The sequence below is a fragment of the Anas platyrhynchos genome, chromosome 1 (assembly GCF_047663525.1).
Source record: "Anas platyrhynchos isolate ZD024472 breed Pekin duck chromosome 1, IASCAAS_PekinDuck_T2T, whole genome shotgun sequence".
Classification (NCBI taxonomy): domain Eukaryota; kingdom Metazoa; phylum Chordata; class Aves; order Anseriformes; family Anatidae; genus Anas; species Anas platyrhynchos.
In genome coordinates this window covers 171823809-171843167 of record NC_092587.1, presented here as the reverse complement: position 1 = coordinate 171843167, position 19359 = coordinate 171823809, and the positions used below count along the sequence as shown (strand labels likewise).

Here is a 19359-nt window from a genome sequence, read left to right as displayed (position 1 = left end):
AAGTATTCCCCTAAGGAGAACACTCTTCCTTCCTACTACCCCAAGATACTGGTCCTCAAAATGACAAAACTCTAATCTGTGAATATCCTTAGTTATACTCTTTTCTCTAGCCCAAACTACTGGACCAGTTAACTTAAAGAGCTTACCTCTATCTACAAGGAGAAATAACGGAAAATTAGCAAATAGTTTATAATTTTGTATAATGTTTAAGCTCATTTATTTTCTATGCAATACATGGCAGATACAGAATAAATGTGAAGACTGAAATACTGATTTTTTCTCTTCCTTTGAATATAGTATAATATGCTTTACTACATTGAAGTTTGCTCTCTCATGACTAGTGCAACCAGCACAGCTACTAATTGGAACATACCTTAAAAATTACTCAGATCATGTATTCAGCTTCCTGTTGTTGTGTGTTCCCCCCCCTCCCCTTTCCTTTTTCCATCTGGTCTCATGCAACTCTCTAATATTCATGTCTCAAATGAAAACACTCTGAGTGTTTCAACCCAAAGTGATGCTTGAGGAAGAAACTGTTAGTTAAATTAAGGTACAAGAATGTTGGAGGAAAGTTTAAAAACATTTTGAGAGACAGCAATTCAAAAAAGACTCAGTAATATCACAATCCCCAAAATACCATCAATGTTTATAGAAGAAGAGTTCATAAACTTTGTTTTAGGCAGTAGGAGTAACAGAAAAAATAAAATTGCTTTCAATCCTATTTCAGCATGTTACCGTTTTCCTTTTTAAGCCTTTCCATGACTACCATGGATTCCTACTTATTTCAAAAACGTAACACTTTTCAGTACAAAACCTGGTGCATAATCTGCTATACTATATTAAATAAATAAATAAATAAATAAATAATAGAATAAAAATACTGCAAAAACAACTTTTTGTTGCATAGCTGGAACACATCCATTGAAGTGTACCATCTATTTTTCACACTTATCTGAAATATACTGTAGTCAGAAATTCAACTAGAGACTAATGTTTTCATTGACATGCAAAACAGTTCACAGAAAAATAAATAGCGTATATAAAACTTGAATAAAAAATACAAAAAAAACCCCACACCTCTAGTAATTTTACACTGTGCAGAGCTATATTGAAGAACCTTTAACAATTGCAAATAGAAATATTTATAGTTAATGTTCTGTACCCAAAACATGTAGAAAGCCTGTTTTTCAAGCTTCTACACTTTCAGTTAGGCTCCAAATTCTGTTTCTTGATGCCTAAACCAACAGTTGATTTCAACACCTTCTATAATGTTGTGCAGCTGTTAATACCCATACTGTTATTGGCTATCTATAACCTTGCCCAAGTTTATATAATGGAAATTTTAACAAATGAATGTATACTGTGCAGTACTTTAGAAATCTTTTAAATTGCCCTAGGAGAACAATGTACAACACAGCTATTGTGATAGTGTAAGAGTGGAAAGTATTGTTCAATATTAACACTTCCTATGGGACCTTTAAATCAGCTCTCGCAAGCTGCTGCAGACTGCTGTCACCAGTCCCAAGGGGCTTCCTAATTAGTCAAGTGTATCAATCTTTTGACATTCTAGAACTAGTAATTCCAGTCAACTTGAAGATAGCTGCATAGTCCACACTAATTCCTTTGAGAAATATACATTTTATGATCTCTTTTCCTTCAGTTATGGAAAAGGAGATTTAAATACTTTTTAATATCATACCTAATTAAAACTCATACAACTGTCTTTTAAATACTATCTAAAGCAGAAGTAAACTTACCGTAATAGCTGGTAAGTTGTGCCCTTGACATTTCAGTGCCAAGTCAGATATAAACTGCCTAATTTCATAATTATGTTTTTAAAAATGTTAAAAATACTACAGATGCTTCTCCTTTAGCGCATTATTATAAGCTTGACAGTACAACTTTTAATGTCTTATGATAGCAACAGATACTGCAGTAACGAGCCCAGCATTTTTATGTAATTTTTAATTTGACTAGCAGTAGTTCATGACATGAAAAATCACAAATATCATTAGCAGCACTGTTTCTAAGTAAGAGTGGTGCAACAAGATTACTGTGGATTAAAAATGTTTATTTTTTACAGTTTCCCTGCAACTGCCCAATGTAAACTAAAACATCATACTCGATGCTAGTGCTCCAGAAGGTCACTTTAGCAAGAGAAAAACATCTCATAATATGTCTATTTCCTCTTTCAAGGAATCAAAGCTTTATTCAGTCACTCAAAATAAACAAAACAAAACAAATCTTCAGAAGAAAAAAAAAATCATGTTTTTTATTGACACTACCTATTCAGACTGCACACTTAGAACACTCATCTACAGCAACTTAGACTATCAGTTTCCCCCAGGATATAATTTTGAGGCATTGCAATTAAATACAGCTTTTATACGGTAAGTAACTAAAGGGATAAGCTCCTGACGTCAACTTCTGAATACTAAGCCTCATTTGAAATTAAAACTCTACGATTTGGATAAACATATACATTAAAACCAGACCTTATGTATTGGAATCACACAGCAAGGTTTTGGTAGTGGGGCGGGCAGCTACAAGGGTGGCCTCTGCGAGAAGAACCCAGCAGAGCCCAGAGTCCGGTGTCAGATCAGAGCCAGCTCCAGACATTTCCAAAAGGGATCTGCTGCTGGCCAGAGCCGAGCTAGTGAGAAACACTGGTTATGCCTCTGTGAGAGCTGATTTCAGAAAGGGAAAAAAACTGCTACACAACGGCAGCTGGGAGAGGAGAGTGAGAAAATGCTGAGGGAAACAGCCCTCAAGACCAGCAGCCCTCAAGATCGGTGCAGGAGGGCAGGAGGTGCTCCAGCCATGCAGCAGCAGTTCCCCTGCAGCCTGTGGAGAGGTCCCTGGTGGAGCAGGCTGTCCCCCTGCAGCCCATGGGTCCCACATGGAGCAGATCTCCATGCTGCAGCCCCCCCATGGGTGGAGGAGCCCCCAGTGGAGCAGGTGGATGTGGCCTGGAGGAGGCTGTGGCCCATGGAGAGCCCCCGCAGGAGCAGGCCCCAGGCCGGAGCTGCAGCCCGTGGAGAGAAGCCCACGCAGGAGCAGGGGGCCTGGGGATCAAGGGATTTTAGTATGGTTTTAGTTATCACTGCCCTAGTCTATTAGCAATTAGCCTCTCTTATTCCGAGTCTGTTTTGCCTGTGATAGGAATTGGTGAGTGATTTCTCTGTCTTTACCTCTGTGTTCTGATCTCCACGTCCTTATCCATGAGTCTTTTTTCATCATATTGTCTCCCCCTGTTCTTTTGAGGAGGGTGAGTAAGAAAACAGCATGGTGGAGCTTAACTGTCTGTCAGTGTGAAACCACAACACCTTAATATGTCTTTCTCTTCAGCTAAGGATATAATTAAGGTCAGATATATTAGGGAGAGATTTAGGGAAAAAAATTAACAAAGTATATATGATGAAATATATTTTTTTTTCTCTTTTAAGTGCTCCACTATATGTTTGTTGCATAATGATCGATTGCAAACAGCACAAAGCAATGCCCATCTAATTAAAGGTTTCCATCCGAGTGAAAAATGGAAGGACTGTTTTCCGAATATCACAAGAGGAAAACTTGAGCAATGGTATAGAGTTTGATGATTTAAGCTCTGGGGAGCAGAGAAGCAGATCCATGAGAGGGAGATAATTGAAGTCCTCAATTCAGAAGCGAGCTCCGGTGTGTGGAAGTGGTTCCATCTTTTCATTCTCAGATTCTCGGACAAACAGATTCAGTGAAAAATTCGTACTACTGACATATAACTTCTAGACCTCTAAGCCTTTTACATGAACAGGGGTCAGAAGACTTTATGGAGACTTTATATTGTCAATATAAAAATACAAAGAAATCAATGTCCAGAGAAGGGAAGGTTTCAAACTGTGTGTCAACATGACCCCCCTAACCTCACACTCCTCGCCCCAATGAAATTCAGACATAAACTTGTACAGAAATTGTGGTGGATGTGAAAGTTAGGTTCGTCCAGAAAATGCAGAATGTGTACAGACTTCAACTTGCATTTGCCTTAAGGCCTTCAACTTTTTCTGGCAAAAGCCATGTCACCAATCAGATAATCTTCATTAATAGGCAAGTGAAGGAATATATTGCTATCAGATGGTATTTCAGTAATGGTGCACAGACTAGAGTAATAATTCATAACACAGCACAGGGGTTCCTTTGACCCTTATATAAACCCTTGTGAGAATCTTAGAAACATAGAATAATTAAGGTTGGAAAAGACCTTCAAGATAATCTGGTCCAACCATCCCCCCACCACTAATATCACCCACTAAACCATATCCCTAAGTACCACGTCCAGCCTTTCCTTGAACACCCCCAGGGACAGTGATGCCACCACATCCCTGGGCAACCCGTTCCAATGCCTGACTGCGTCTTCTAAGAAATGTCTCCTCATTTCCAACCTAAACCACCCCTGGAGTAATTTGAGGCCATTCCCTCTAGTCCTATCACTAGTTATCTGCAAGAGGCCAATCCCCAGCTCCCCACACCTTTCTTTCAGGCAGCTGTAGAGAGCAATAAGGTCTCCCCTGAGCCTCCTCTTCTCCAGACTAAAGAACCCCACTTCCCTAAGCTACTCCTCATTACTTGTGTTCCAAGCTCTTCACCAGCTTCACAGCCCTTCTCTGGACACATTCTAAGGCCTCGATGTCCTTCTACTGAGGGGCCCAAAACTGAACACTTGTTACAGTGGGGAAAATGTTACAGTGAGAAAAAAAATAATCTAGTGTAGATGCAAAGTTGAAATAGCTGCCAAGTATGCCTTGGACGGACTTGCTGAAATGACTGTTCCCTTTATATTTAACTAGTATTAAATCCAGCTTCTGCCAGGAATATCAGTATTCACTTACCTTTCCTCAGAGGTGACTTCAGGCAAAAGCCTAGCCTCCCAAGAAAAATGAGTATATACCTCACTGGAATCACAGAAACAGCCTAGTCCAGAATCAGAAGAGGTATGTTTCTTACTGATGCCCAACATAAAGTAGTAAGTGTTTGCTAGTGCTTCAAAGCCCTAGAAATTATAACATAAAGTACGAGTTCACCTAATGATTAATGCACCTACTCCTTCTTGCTAAACCTTCTTGCTGCAGAGATTGGGTTTTATTCTGTCTTGTTTGCTCTTGCTAAAATTGTCTCATCATTTAATTGTCATATAGTGCTTTTATTGGACACAAATAGATTTTGACTCTGAGCCTATGAATGAAAGTTTGACCCAAGTTCCAAAGAGTTCACAACAAGCGAAATGCAAAAGGATTTCATCCTTCACAAACCCTTAAAGATCATTTGTTGAAATAAAGGTTGGTAATACCATCATTTTAACTCCCATAAGACAAATCAGACCATAGAAAACCAAAAGGTAAAATGTGGTTTTAGAAGTGGTTCTGTACAAGTGATTAAAATAAATACTTAATGATGTGATGTATGATGCCTATTTCTGCATCTCATTTGGATCCCAAATTTCCATTTAAATAATGGGACCAAGAGTGAAATCATCTTAATCTTGAACTTTTTGACAAGTATATAAAATCATGTGCATCATGATTATGCAGGTTACATTCTTTTTTCTGTGACAACAAAAGATAGCAACTGTAAATCTCCTTTCCACTGAGGTTGTCCAGAATCAATGGTATTGATTCTAGATCCAATGCGGAGTTTGCCACAGCAAGCTCTTCTGAGAGATATCCACAAAAAGATTTCCTGAAGGAACTTGGACTTACAGAAGAATTAACAGAATTCCAGAGCAATGAAATGGTGTGCAAGTTTTCATATGGTGCGAAATTCAGATGAAAGGTTGACAGAGTATATAGCTGTGTCCCCATTCAGAGGAACCTTGAGAAATTGGAAGGAACGAAGGAATCTTAATGAAATTCAGCAAAGGAAAATGGAAAAACCTGCATCATCTGGTGAGGCATATACCAGTGCAGGCAGGGGCCCACTAGTTAGAAAGCAGCATTTTAGGAAAAAAACAAAAACAAACAAACAAACAAACAAAGGTGTCTTTTGAATTCTGGTGGCCAACATATTGACCATGAATGAGCAGTGTGCCTTTGAGGCAAAGATGGCCAAGGTAGAACATTGCCGGCATGTCAAGACAGGTGATCCTTTCCCTAGCACTGGTGAGGTGAACCTGGAGTGTTCGGTCCAGCTCTGGGATCCCCAGAACAAAAGAGGCACATAATTAAGCAAATTCAGTCAAGGGCCAAGAAGATAAGGGCCTGGAGCATGGAGCATCTCTGCTACGAGGAAATGCTGTGATCTGGGACTGTTCAGCCTAGAGAAGATGGGAGCATGGGTGTGGTGTAAAGAAGGCTGAGCCAGACTCATCAGAGAGGTGCCCAGAGACAGGATAGTAGCTAATAGGAACAAACTGAAATACAAGAAATTGCATTTAACTGTGTATCTTTTTTCTCTATTGATAGTAGTCAAACATTAGAACAGGTTGCCCACCTGCAACAGAAACTCTAAACATGGCTACAATAAAAAGCAGCTTACTGTTCCACTAAGTCCTAAGACATAAAAAATAAGTCTGAAAATGAAATGGCTTATCTCCATACAGACCTGTTCTCTAGCATGCAAAATTGCACAATATTCTTACTAGTGTGCTATATTTTTAGAAATATTAAGAACAAAAAAAAATGATGACCCCTTTTCTATTTATTAGGGATATTCTGCCTTTTCAACAGAAAAAAAATAAAACTGATAAATTCATAAAAATACTAAGATTTAGATACTTCTATTTGATTACTCCTAATTAAACAGACCATCATAACAGAACAAAATCAGCTACATACAAAGAGGTCAGTCAATAAATTTTTACTGTTGATATATGACTTCTCTGTTTTCTTTACACAACACAGCTTCAACTCCAATGACACTGGCAAGAATGCAATCAATCTGTTTTTCAGACCAGCCAAGAACTAGTATTTCCAGTGATGTTGTTTCAGGGAGTGAGGAAAAAAAATCTATTAGCAGAGACTTGTCAATTACAATTTCATTTAGAAAGCAGTTAGAACCACTCTATTTGCATTTTTATGTGAAATTAGCTTCTTATATTATATTCAGCTACAGATATTCTCATATATGTGGGGGTGTGTATGAACATCTGTTTCTTTGTTACTGTGTGCCTTTGAAGGAGTTCATTGAGCACAGGGAAAGACATTACTATTTCCATTCAAATTTATAAACAACCAATAAATCAGAAAATATACACAATGATCACTCACACTGACAGCTGTGCTACAGAGATGAGGGCCTGAAGGAACTTTAAAAGTTATATAATTTGTCACTTGTAGAGTGGGAACATTCAGACTGGTAACACAACTGAGCTTAAGCACAGGAAAGCTTCCATGCAGCTTTCTGTAGGCAAGAGCCTTTCTATTTAGCTGCTATAAATGCACAAGAATAACCAGGAGCATCAGATCAAAGGGCCACCTAGTCCTGCATTTGTCTGTTGGTAGTCAACAGCAAAGAATATATATATATATATATATATATATATATATATATATATATAGCATCTAGCTATACATATACATATAACATCTATAAAGAGGACAAGATAAATATGCAATGACTTCACAGAATGCTGTCTTGGTCTCCAGCAGTTTATGACTCAGAATTTGTACTTGCATTTAATAGTAACTTCTGGCAGCAGGCTTCAGAAAACAAATATTTTGGTATGCAGCAACAAAATTGTACTTCTGTAGAACCACTGAGGTATTGCTGAGTGAAGATAAGTGTCACAATGAACTGCATAGAAACAGAAGCAGCAACAGACTCAGTTTGAAGGAAGAGTCAGAGACATGACCTTCTCTTCTGCAAGCTTTCTGACAATGGCAGAAGAGGTTCTTGGCTTTTTTACAGCCCTAGACTAAGGAAATGAAAAATAAAGCATAGGCTCCAGTGCCTTCATAAGTATATTGATTCCTCCCCAACTTTGCCACTGGAGAGAAGAAACTTCTGATGATTCAAAGGGGAAGAAGAAAAAAAAGGAAGAAAGAAAGAACAAAAAGCACTTACATGTAGTGCAAGCATGAGTTTAAAGAGGACTCTAATGTGTCCCTCTTATGGAGTCTCCTATATTGGAGTAGGAAATGCCAGCTTAATCCAAAACCTAATATCTGCATTTCTACTAAATGTTAGTCTTAATCCCAAAGATGGCTCCAGAGATTGCCATTGTTTTTAATGGTATGTCATTTTAACTTTCAAGCATTTTTTATGTATTTGTTTAGAAATTTTACTGCTACAATATAAATGGCAAATATTATGAGAATAAGGGTAAATAATGTCTGTACATTTTTTGTTCCAAGAGCTCTGTTCATTTTGACTATTTTTCTCTCTCTCAAATATTGCTTTTTTTTTTTTTTCTCCCCAGGGGCTTTATATAAACCTCAGTTTCCCAAATTAGTCGCCTTTCAGCACCTATCTCCATAGGTTGCACTTCTAAGTAAAATTTTCAGAAAGAATAATTGCTTCTGCTAAACTTTTTCTTCTTTTGGAGCTTAGTACTAATACTTCGTACAAATGAACAGTTACTGCTGCATTCTGTGCCCTTGGGTTACCAACAAGTGCATGATCTACACCTCCATGCTTCAGAAGATTTAGCACCTTTGAGATCTTGTTAGAATATGTCTTGTGACTATTAGTTGTTGTTTTTTAATTAATATACACTCAGATCAGTTCTACTTTTTTTTTGCACTACAGACATCTAATTCCCTGAACATCCTACAGTGTGAGACCTGATGGGGTTTTGCTGTATCTCAGCTTTTAATGCGGCCTCTGCAGATGTATCACACATTGTTTTTCAGACTATTTTTTCTTCAGCAGAACATGCCTGTATTTTTATAATTCTCTGTATCAGTTTCAAATACAAATTTGACAAATATTCTTGAGGGAACATTTACTCTCAATAATTTACCCAGATTTGTGTTCTACTGCCAGAATACAATCGCAGCTAAAAACCAAGCTCCATTATCAAGTCACATCTCCTTTCCTGTGGACTTCTGGTCAATTTCTGTCACAACTATTCCATGCATTCCTCATGCATGGAATTTCTTTCCTTTTTTTTTTTTTTTTTTTTTAAGAGGTATAAAACAAAATTAGATCTAACTATCCAAGCTTGTCATGAGCTTACTGTTAACTGTCCATCCACAAACTATTAGTATTAGTAAATGCTGACTATACAACTATATATAGTCCCACAGCTGTTTCTACTCATTGTTATTTAACTTAAGAGAAAAAGTTGTGGTTCTTAGTTACGGAACATATTTATCCTGCTCTGTCTTCACGGCTACTGTGGTCCTGGAGAATAAATCTCAATAGCAAAAATGTTACCTCAGGAATTCTTTTGGTGAAGAGGATCCATCTGAGAACCTGTGAAGACAGTCAGGGGACAACTAGAAAGAGTTATCATCACTAGGGAGAAATTGAGATGAAGGTAGCACATGAAATTCTGAAAGGGGGAACTCCCTGGAAAGCCCTTACACAAAATACTTGTTAGATACTAATATACCCTCAGGATTTCTTCATACATAGCATTATAACATCTTTTGCCTACTTCACAGTAAATTTCATTGCAAAAGACATACCTACGTAAACCTATAAAATCCAGCAATAATCCTACTGTTGTTCAGAACTTGTGGTTTGGGGGAAAACAGCCCCACAAACATATTTTTTTAAAAAAAACAAACAGATTACAAACACATTAAAAAACACTGATGATGTTTTAGTTGTTACGGAACTGAAGCAGATCTTTATAATCTGCAACATTTTCAGTCCATCACTCCCCTTCGAGGGAAGGAATACTATTAAGAACTATTGATTCTCCTTTCTCAATGAGATAAAATTAATAAAATTGAAGCCTTCTGAACTTGATCTTCAGAGGGGAAATAGGGCCTTTGGGGGTACCTATTAATATAGGTAGTTCAGTTGTTTTATTTCAAAAGTAAGCGTTTTATCTGATGGAATCAGAATTTTAATTACTTAATTACATTTACTGTTTTCGTTGTTTATACTGTCAGTGCTGTCCATGGTGCCTTTTTGTTTTCCAAACAGTACATAAGTTGTGAAATATGAATGTTTTCATTAGTTAGCAGAGAGTAATAAAGTAAATGTTTGAAGAATCAAAACCTAAAGCACTCCTCTCAAGTCTGTGAAAAGTGGACTTCTTTTTTCCTCAAACAAATAAACAATATAAAAGCTCTGCAAAAACAAATGATGCAAAATTGGCTGCAGATTAAGTATAACTATCTAAATAACTGAAACATGGATTTAAAACCAGTTAGCTGTGATAGAAGTGAAACTGAGTAACAACACTGAAAACAAACTAAGCATCAGATTTCCAATCTAGAATGTTAAGATCATTTTGGCATCACTTCATTACTTTTGCATAGGAAAGGGCATCCTTTGTAAATAATCACTGATTAGAGTGGCTTGTAACTTAAATAGTATTCAAAGTAAGACACAATGAGGATGCCACAATGATGGAGTTCTCAATTACACTACAATAAATTTAGCTTGTGTTATCACAGTTATAGGATTCTTTACACTGTGATAAGATCAAAATAATTGATTGGTATGCTTTCTACTGAGAATCTGAACAGCACAAGAAAGTATGTATCTGAATTTTAATGGTATGCAGACAAGTGGCATTTACATAAAGATCCCCCTTTCACTGGTTATTTACCTTTGGAACGATACCTATGGGATAGTTTGAACTGGCTTCACAAAAGGAAGTAAAGCAATGTTATTGACAAAGCATCTCATGATGAATACCACTTGGTATCCCAGGCAGTATTTAGAGGGCAGATTTTATTACCATAAATTTCAAAATATCAAATATCATCATTGCTTGAATGTTCAAAATTTTTACTGGATTGCATATACTTTTCAAGTTAGGATGGAGCTGAGAGGAAAATCTGGAACTCATTTGTATTATGTGAACTTCAGACTTAGCCTCTTATAACAGTGAACCATTTAAGCTGTGATAATTAGGCCACATAAGCATCGCTATCTAAAATGTAAAGTAGAGATGCAGAATTTTAATCAACTATAATTTACACAGATTTGGATCTGACATTAGGTTAAGCTTCAAGTCTCAAAAAAAATATATTTTTAAGAGAATAAGTCAAGCAATTCCACATAAATAGCAAAAAGTTATGGTCTTATTAGCAGCGGTTCAAATATATATTATAAAGCCTACCTTTCTTTTTCAGCATATTCATAAAATACTGGATGTATTTTACTATTTAGAATATATTAGTATAAATATTTATAATTGAAATATAAAAAACTTTATGAAATCTTTATGAAAGCTTATCAGACACTATCTGTATTTAAGTAATTTTAGAAAATGACCATATCAGCGCTGAACTTGGTGTAACAGTATTTCAAAGGCAGTTTGATGCAGAGGTATGGATGACAGCATATAAGCTATCATCTAGATGCCTAAGTTGTCACACATATATCAAAGGCAAAAAAAAAGGCTAAGGAAGATGATTAGAGTTCATGAGAAGGCTAGCATATTTTCGGACCACCTCAGTTCCCATGTTTGCATTAAGTGTCAATTACTACTGGTGAAATTATTGTATTCACTCAGAAGGGAAATAATATTATTTTCCTGAAGATAAAAATTAAAAGTAACCTTAAATTTGGGATCATCTTCCTTTTGGGTTAATATGATCTATGTAGTGCTAGACGAACCTGGTGTCATACATATAGTGTGCTATATGCAACTTACTGACTCAACTAACATAAGGTAGATAAAATTCATATTTCTCTCTCTCTCTAAAATCTTTTTTTTTTCTTTCCTGAATGCAAAAAAGTCAGAAATATCCCCCAAACACCTATTTTTTTATGGTTACTTATACAAGATATTAATCACCTCATGAAGGTAACACCATTGACAACAAAACCCTACCCTTCAAATTACTTTTAAAAGCAGATGAAAGCTGAAGAAATCCAAAGGAAGGGACTTCAGGAACAAAGGAGAATCTAGAACAGGTTAAATGCCTGTGTTGTAAACAAGACCAGTGGTTAACAGAGCAAGGTTAGGATGGTGATATAAATCCAGTTTAAGCATTGGATAGCAGTGCAGACCTTGAAAGTTATGGGCACAATTTGAAAGCAGGAGCTCCAGAACTGTAAACAAGTCACTAATTAATGGTCATTGGAAAAAACATAACCTCAATCTGGGGAAAGACTGCTCTGACATGTGAGAAAAGAAGCAGCAAAGCAAGGAAAAAAATCCAGATGAAGGTAGTACTGTGGCGGGGGAGAGTAATAACACCTGAAGGATTTTACATCATGTAATCTAGGGATATGAGAACAAGGATTGGGAACTGTCTAGAAACTAAGTGATCCTATTAGAGGCTAAGATCTCAAACTGGAATTTGGGGGGGAAGAGAAGAGAAGATAGAAGAGAAGAAAAATATACCCACTTCAATTCTAGCTTCCCTTGCTAAAGAGGTCTTGAGTTTGGTCATGTAATTTGTCAACTATCAACAGTAGCCATCATTACTATCTATACAAAATCAAATCCATGGGTTTTTATACTTAAATAAAATTTTTATACTTAATAAATTTTAGGGCACAAATGTGAAGGACTGACTGCTTGAATATGTATTGATAGTGATTGATAGTAATAACTTATTTATAGTGATAATGAAAAATAATGTCTAAGTTATTAGCATAACCAGAGCCATTAATGATTGTCAGACTAATTATTATTATTTTTAATTTTAACAGAAAGAGTTAAGAAAGTCAGAACTGGCATATAACTAAATGATACACAGGTACCCCTAACCTTTCTGTCATTTTCAGTTAAAAAGTAATGTTATTGAAAAATAAAGAGTGGAGATGCAGAGTATACTGTGATCCATTAAATGAAAAAGATACCTTGAAGAATTGGTCAATACATCATACAGACTATCCTCTATAGAATATATTGTGCAATAAATTATATATATAATTATATTATATATTATAAATAAATAAATTTATATATTATAAAATTATTATAAATTTATATATTATAAAATAAATTATAAATTATATATTATAAATATATTTATATATATATAAATATATATAAATAAATTATATATATAAAGTATAAATTATATATAGTGTGTACACAGTATATATATAGTATGTTTTATTACGTATATTATACATATCATGTATATATATATATACATATTTTTTTTTCTTTATGCATCTATTTATATCCAAGAAAATATTTTCTGAAAGGGTGACATTAAGAAGTTTTGATTGGCTTCATTTGCACAATATTTGAAACAATGTACCTACAAATCCAATATCTGATCTAGAATCACTGTAAAGAGACAATATGAAGCAAAAAATAAGTTACTCAACATTGTCATGTCACCTTCCAGATGAGAATGTTTGAGTGTTTTGACAGGGGGAGAACCTGGTTATAGGTTTGCTAGCAGGTCACATGTAAAGATTTTGTGAATGATTTACAGAGAAGACTTAGTCTTTCAACAAACTATCTATAGCTAGGAAAAGAGAAGAAAAAGTAGTAATCTTTTTTTGAAAGCCTATGCTACTTTTCTTAGTAAGCATGGTTGTAATAAGAATACCAAAGTAAAAACAAAAATACAACCTCCCCCCTCCAAGCTCCCACTTTGCACATTGTTGCTGTATTAGCTGACAAATATATGTACCAAAAGTGCTTTCCACTCCAAGAATTTGGATTTTCTAATAGACTTCTAAATTAACAATTCAATGTAAAAAGCACAAGAAACCTTACAAAGAACTCTGCAGAACAACAACACAGCAACGGCCAATTTAGTGACTATCAGATCAAATACACTTATAGTTTCAGGTGACCTTAATATCATCTTTTATATCTTCTGCTGTTTAGTGGAGGGACCTTAAGTGGTTGCTAACAAGGCCAAGAAATCTCTTTCTGTATGTTTATATGCTCCAATAAAAACAAAACCAAACAACAAGAACAACAAAAACTACTAACAGACAAAGCAGCTATTTACTCAATGTCTTAGCTGATTTGTGGATGATAAATAGATAGTTCAAAGCCACATTAGTTGAAGCAGTAGGTTTAGCTACCATAGGGATATATATATGTGTGTGTGTGTGTGTGTGTGTGTATACATGCATATATATATATATATATATGTATATATGTATATATATGTATATGTAAGTATATGTATGTATATATATGTGTGTGCATATATATATATATATGTGTGTGTATATATATACACGAGGGCATATGGCTCAGAAGTCTGTAACATTAGCATCTGTTTTACAGAAGCAGAAAAATAGGAAAAACAGGACTGGGGAGGAACCTTAGTTTACCCAAAAGGACTATCAATTATACATCCGAAGCAGTACCAGTCGTTCATACAGCATGTGTGATAGATGAGTATCTAACCACTTCCAACTGCACATGAATACGGACATCAGTTTTACCCTTTTTCTAGTCTTCTGGACTATCTTCTGTGAGCTTTACAAAGATTGTCACTGAAAGTTTCCTGACTGGTCTTGATTTTACTTCTAAAGAAAACTTCTGTGTTCAGAGGACAGCCTCTTGGTTTCCATCTTAACATAAAGCTTTAGTCTCACACCTCAAGCCACACATCTACCCTAGATATTAGTGAAACGTGAAAGAGACAGATAATCATTTATGCCAAAGGTGCCAACCAGGGTTTGAGTGGGAAACTGTTAACAAGATCTGTTCAGAAAAAAAAAATATATATATATATATATGAAAGTATCTCATGATAATTTACAAAGTCATATACCATTCTGAATGATTCTAGAAACTCAGTCTAAGGTAAAATATAGCAGTATAGAGACTCATCAGACATCTTCTTTAGTAACAGAGAATTCACAGTGTCTGTGGTCTCTTGGTACAAAAACAACACAGCATAAATGAATAACTTTAAAAATGTATGACAGAGGTTTCTTTGAAGGTGTTTCAACAGGGACCTGTTGAAATAACAATTGACATACTCAAAGAAGAATCCATAGTACTTCAGGAAGGGCTTATTCTCATATAAGAACAAAAATGAATATGTAACCCTGGTTAAAAGAAATAAAATGACTTTATGCTTTGGAGAGTGTCTGTTCTCAGGTAACATAAGAGATTCTCAGCATAACTGAATTTATACTTGGTCGCACAAGATTCAATATGTTCTAATGGAAAAATATTAAGCAACATTATGAGTTCTAAAATACCTTGAGGAAATCAGATAAGCTAGAGAAGCTTGTTAACAAACCAAAATGTAAGAATCTCTTTGACATAAACTTTAACCATTGAAAAGCAATGATTTATTCTGTCTTTTCTCCATAGCACATTTAGATTTAATAAATAGCAGTCTTGCTTCCAGTAAAATGCTGGCTAAAATGAGTTGTTTTCTACATTCCTCACCTGTTTTCATTTCTAACAAACGCTTTTTCTTTTGTTGCCTCTCTTGTTTTTCTTTTTCTGCTTTCTCCTTAGCTATTTTAGCACGCCTCTGTTTTTCTTCTGCTTCTCTCCTTCTCATATTATCCTTTACTGCTTGCTGTGGAAAAAATAAAAAGGGTTCCATTAAAACTGAAGTCTTACCAAAAAGAAAGTTGAATCTTAAAAACAAAAACACAGCTTAAAAATCACATCCAACTAACCTTAATTTATAGCCAAATATTTTGTATTCCACATATAGCACATTTTATTCAGAAAAGTAAGCAAATTCAGAACAAAGACGTTAGAAGCATACTAATTAGCCCCAAATAGGGATTACAAATTCAGTTTAAGAATACACATTAATGCAGAAAGAAGTCAAAATATCTAAACAACCTGTTTTACTTGTAGTTCTAAAACAGTTTCAACATTTATTCTTACTCATGCTGCTCCTACACCAAAAAAAAACACAACAAAAGAAAACAAACAAACACAAAATTGCTTCTGTGACTTAGCAGTGTATTTTTCTTATCTACATATGCATTATTTCAGTGGGTTTATAAGTTATTGTTTTCTGGTTAATAGCCATACAATGTTGTTTATTTTGAATCATGAATAAGCACTCCAAATGTTCTAATAATGCCATAATAGAACTGAGTTTCAGAGACTTTAATTATTTTGCATATTCAGACACTAAGAAAAAAAAAGTACCAAATGCAATAATTTTTAAAAAAGCATTTTTAAGATAACCTTTTTGTGATTTTAATGGCATCCCCATACACTGGTAAATTCTCGGTGAATTACTGTGGCTTACATCAGTGCTACATTGCTGGTATACACATGCGCTGAAATCTTCCTAAATTATTCACCCGTTTTTTGTTTCTGGACAGCTCAATGTGCTCTAGATTTGGTGGTCACAGAGTATAAATGTTAGCTTTTGTGAAGTACACTCCAACATGTTGGCTATGAACCTGAAATCTATGTCTCCAGATTTAAACATTTTCATGAACTGAAAACTCAAAAAGCATCCTAAGTAGATGAAATTGTATTTAAATTGTCAACTTCGCTTGACAACAAGAATGACATAACTTCATCTTCCCATACATACCAGTGACTTAAGTAGTCTTTTTGTTTTGGACTTTAAGTTTAAACATCTTTTGAGCTAAGTTTCCAAGATGCCAAACACCTTCCATTTCTGTCAGTAATCAAAACCAATGCTAAACAATTCTGAAACTCAAACCTCAGGTGTCTCACGCTAGGCATCTCAAAAACCTTTTCGAAAAAGACTCAAACCTGAGCAGCTACTCAATATTTTGTTTAGTGTCATTGAATGATAAGTGGTTTCATGCCTTATCTACACACCCTTTTCATATAGCCTTCAAACTGTGCTCTGCAAGACAGAATTATTAATTTTCCTCAAGGTTTCTCCTATCATGCTCATCAATAATATCTAACTGTTTCAAAGCATTAATGAATCTATCTTTATAACACTGAAGTAGGAGGTCAGTATCGGTGCTAGTTTTACAGACACAGAAAAGTATGGGAAAATAGAGATACAGAGAAATAGAGCACAACCATTATTTTGTGTCTCCAATTCAAGATGAACCTGAGCATTTAGCATTCTTATTCCACAGCATTTAAATGGGAGTTGTGGCTTAAACATTACAAATTAAATTTACACAACAATTTCATAACATTTAGCATTTTTGAAATCGGACTCCCGTGTTTCAAATTAGGAACTGAGCAAGTTAGGAAAATATAATCAATGTCCGTATTTGAAAAATCAGGCGCACAGAATCATAGAATAATTTAGGTTGGAAAAGACCCTTAAGATCATCAAGTCCAACCATCAACTTAACCTACCAGGTTTCATTGCTAAACCTTGTTCCTCAGTGCCACATCTACACATCTCTTAAATACCTCCAGGGAAGGTGACTCCACCACTTCCCTGGGAAGCCTGTTCCTACGCTTGACCACCCTGTCCATGAAGAAATTCTTCCTATTATCCAATCTAAATCTCCCCGGCACAACTTGAGGCCATCTCCTTGCATCCTATCACTTGTCACCTGAGAAAAGTGACCCTTCTTCATTTGTAAACCTTAACATTGATCAAGTGCTGTAGGCAGAAAAAAGATAAATAAAGTCTTGGATGTGGATTTCATATGGGAGAAGCATGCACAGAATCTCTTTTAAAAGGTTTATTTTTAAATAAATAACAAGCATCCTTTAAAAAGAAAACACAGATGTATTTAAGAAAGATGGACTTCCAGATTTTCCCCCGTCTGGATGTACGTCTACATGTACGAGGTTCTGTATTAAATTACATTAATTGCTATTAAGAATTTCCATTTCTATCAAAAAGAAACAATCCACAAATTATAATTCAAAATCTCCTTCTCCTAACTTTGTAGGAGTTTAGGATGCGCAAAGTAAAATTTCTTTTACAAGCATCAGATGCTATCAAAGAGAAAGAAAACTATTTTTAGTTTGTTCAATAATGTTTGTACAAAAATAATTTCTAAGAAATTTTAGGGATTAAATAAACAGACTGTACCATGAACATCGTCCTGAAGTTGTTTAAGTCAGTTAAGAACTCCTCCACAGAAACTTTCTTCAGATCAATGGCATAATATCTCATCACGTTCTGATACAACTTTTCCATGTTCTCATGCATCCGTGAGAGTTTCTGAAAATCTTCTTTGGCATGAACTAGAAAGCTGTACGCTGCTGTTAAGGCTGCAAGAATTCTCAGTAAATCCAGTCAAATCCACAGTTTTTAACTTAACATAGATCTGTGTTTCATATACATTTTTCATTTGCATTAAATAAAGTGTCAAGATAATTCCTTCCATGTCATATACACCTCCTAGTATTTTCTGCTTACATTAGCGCTCTAAATAAATTAGGGTGTTTTCATCAATTTTTCTCTGCCACTTTTTATTTAACGATTATCCTGCTAGCAGGTAATTTAATATGAAATGTATGGGACTAGTCTAAATTCAAGCACGTTTTTTTTTCTCGCTTAACGTAAAGGTTTAGGTATATAACTACGTAACAACATGATTACATTTACCCTCCAAAAAATCTTCCAAACCAACCAAATAATAATACAAATAATAATAATTCTACCTTAGATGAATCTAAAAATATAGTTTCCAAACCTGTTGGAAGAAGCTACTCAAGTGAATTCTCTTTCTCTCTCTTTCCCTAGTCCTCCAGAAACTAATCTGAAGTTTCATTTAAAAACAAATGTACGATTTTTTGTAAGGTCAAACACATAATTTTGGTTTAGGTAAATTAGAGCCTCAGAACATATTTTTAAAATATACTCATGTTAAAATAAAGAAATTATTTAATTTGATTAGAACTAGTATCTAACTTCACTGAAACATATGCCATTTTGCCTCATACATAAAAGCAAGACGGTATTTAGGTAGGTATCAATAACTAACCTGAATATTTTATCATATCAAGAAACACTAATCCTTACTTAAAATAGAGTAAAACCAGAAATTTTAATAAACAATAATATAAAATATAAAATAAAATAAAAACATGAAAGATAAAAACCTCATCCTAACAGCTTTCTAAAATGTAGCAACAGCAATGCATCCATTTTTATTTCTGGTGTTTAGGTATAGCAGGTATTTATGCTTTCCAAGACTATTTGCAATGTCAATACAATTTAATTAAATTAGGTGGAAAACAACAGAACTATTTCTACAAGAGATAAGCAATTTATAAAAAGCACCAAAATACTGCATAACATAAATGAAATCAAATAAAAAACAAACACATTTATTCAAGACGTGATTATATAGTTGACAAAGTAGAAACTCAAAGAAGAAATAGTGTGTGTAGGTATTTCCTTATGTAGGACAATTTCATAAAGTGTTTAATGGAATGTCAGCTAA

General features: G+C 34.9%; 1 protein-coding gene across 3 annotated transcripts in view; it reads right to left on the bottom strand.

Annotated features, from left to right (window-relative positions):
- The window catches only part of DIAPH3 (diaphanous related formin 3), a 233767-nt gene that overhangs the window by 63135 nt on the left and 151273 nt on the right, over window positions 1–19359 (bottom strand). For all 3 annotated transcript variants that reach the window (XM_027472667.3, XM_027472654.3, XM_072032512.1), the window contains 2 exons: window positions 18000–18164; window positions 15431–15566 (listed from right to left, as the gene is read on the bottom strand). In XM_027472667.3, the coding sequence (XP_027328468.3) occupies window positions 15431–15566; window positions 18000–18164 (301 nt within the window). The remainder of the gene's footprint in view (window positions 1–15430; window positions 15567–17999; window positions 18165–19359) is intronic.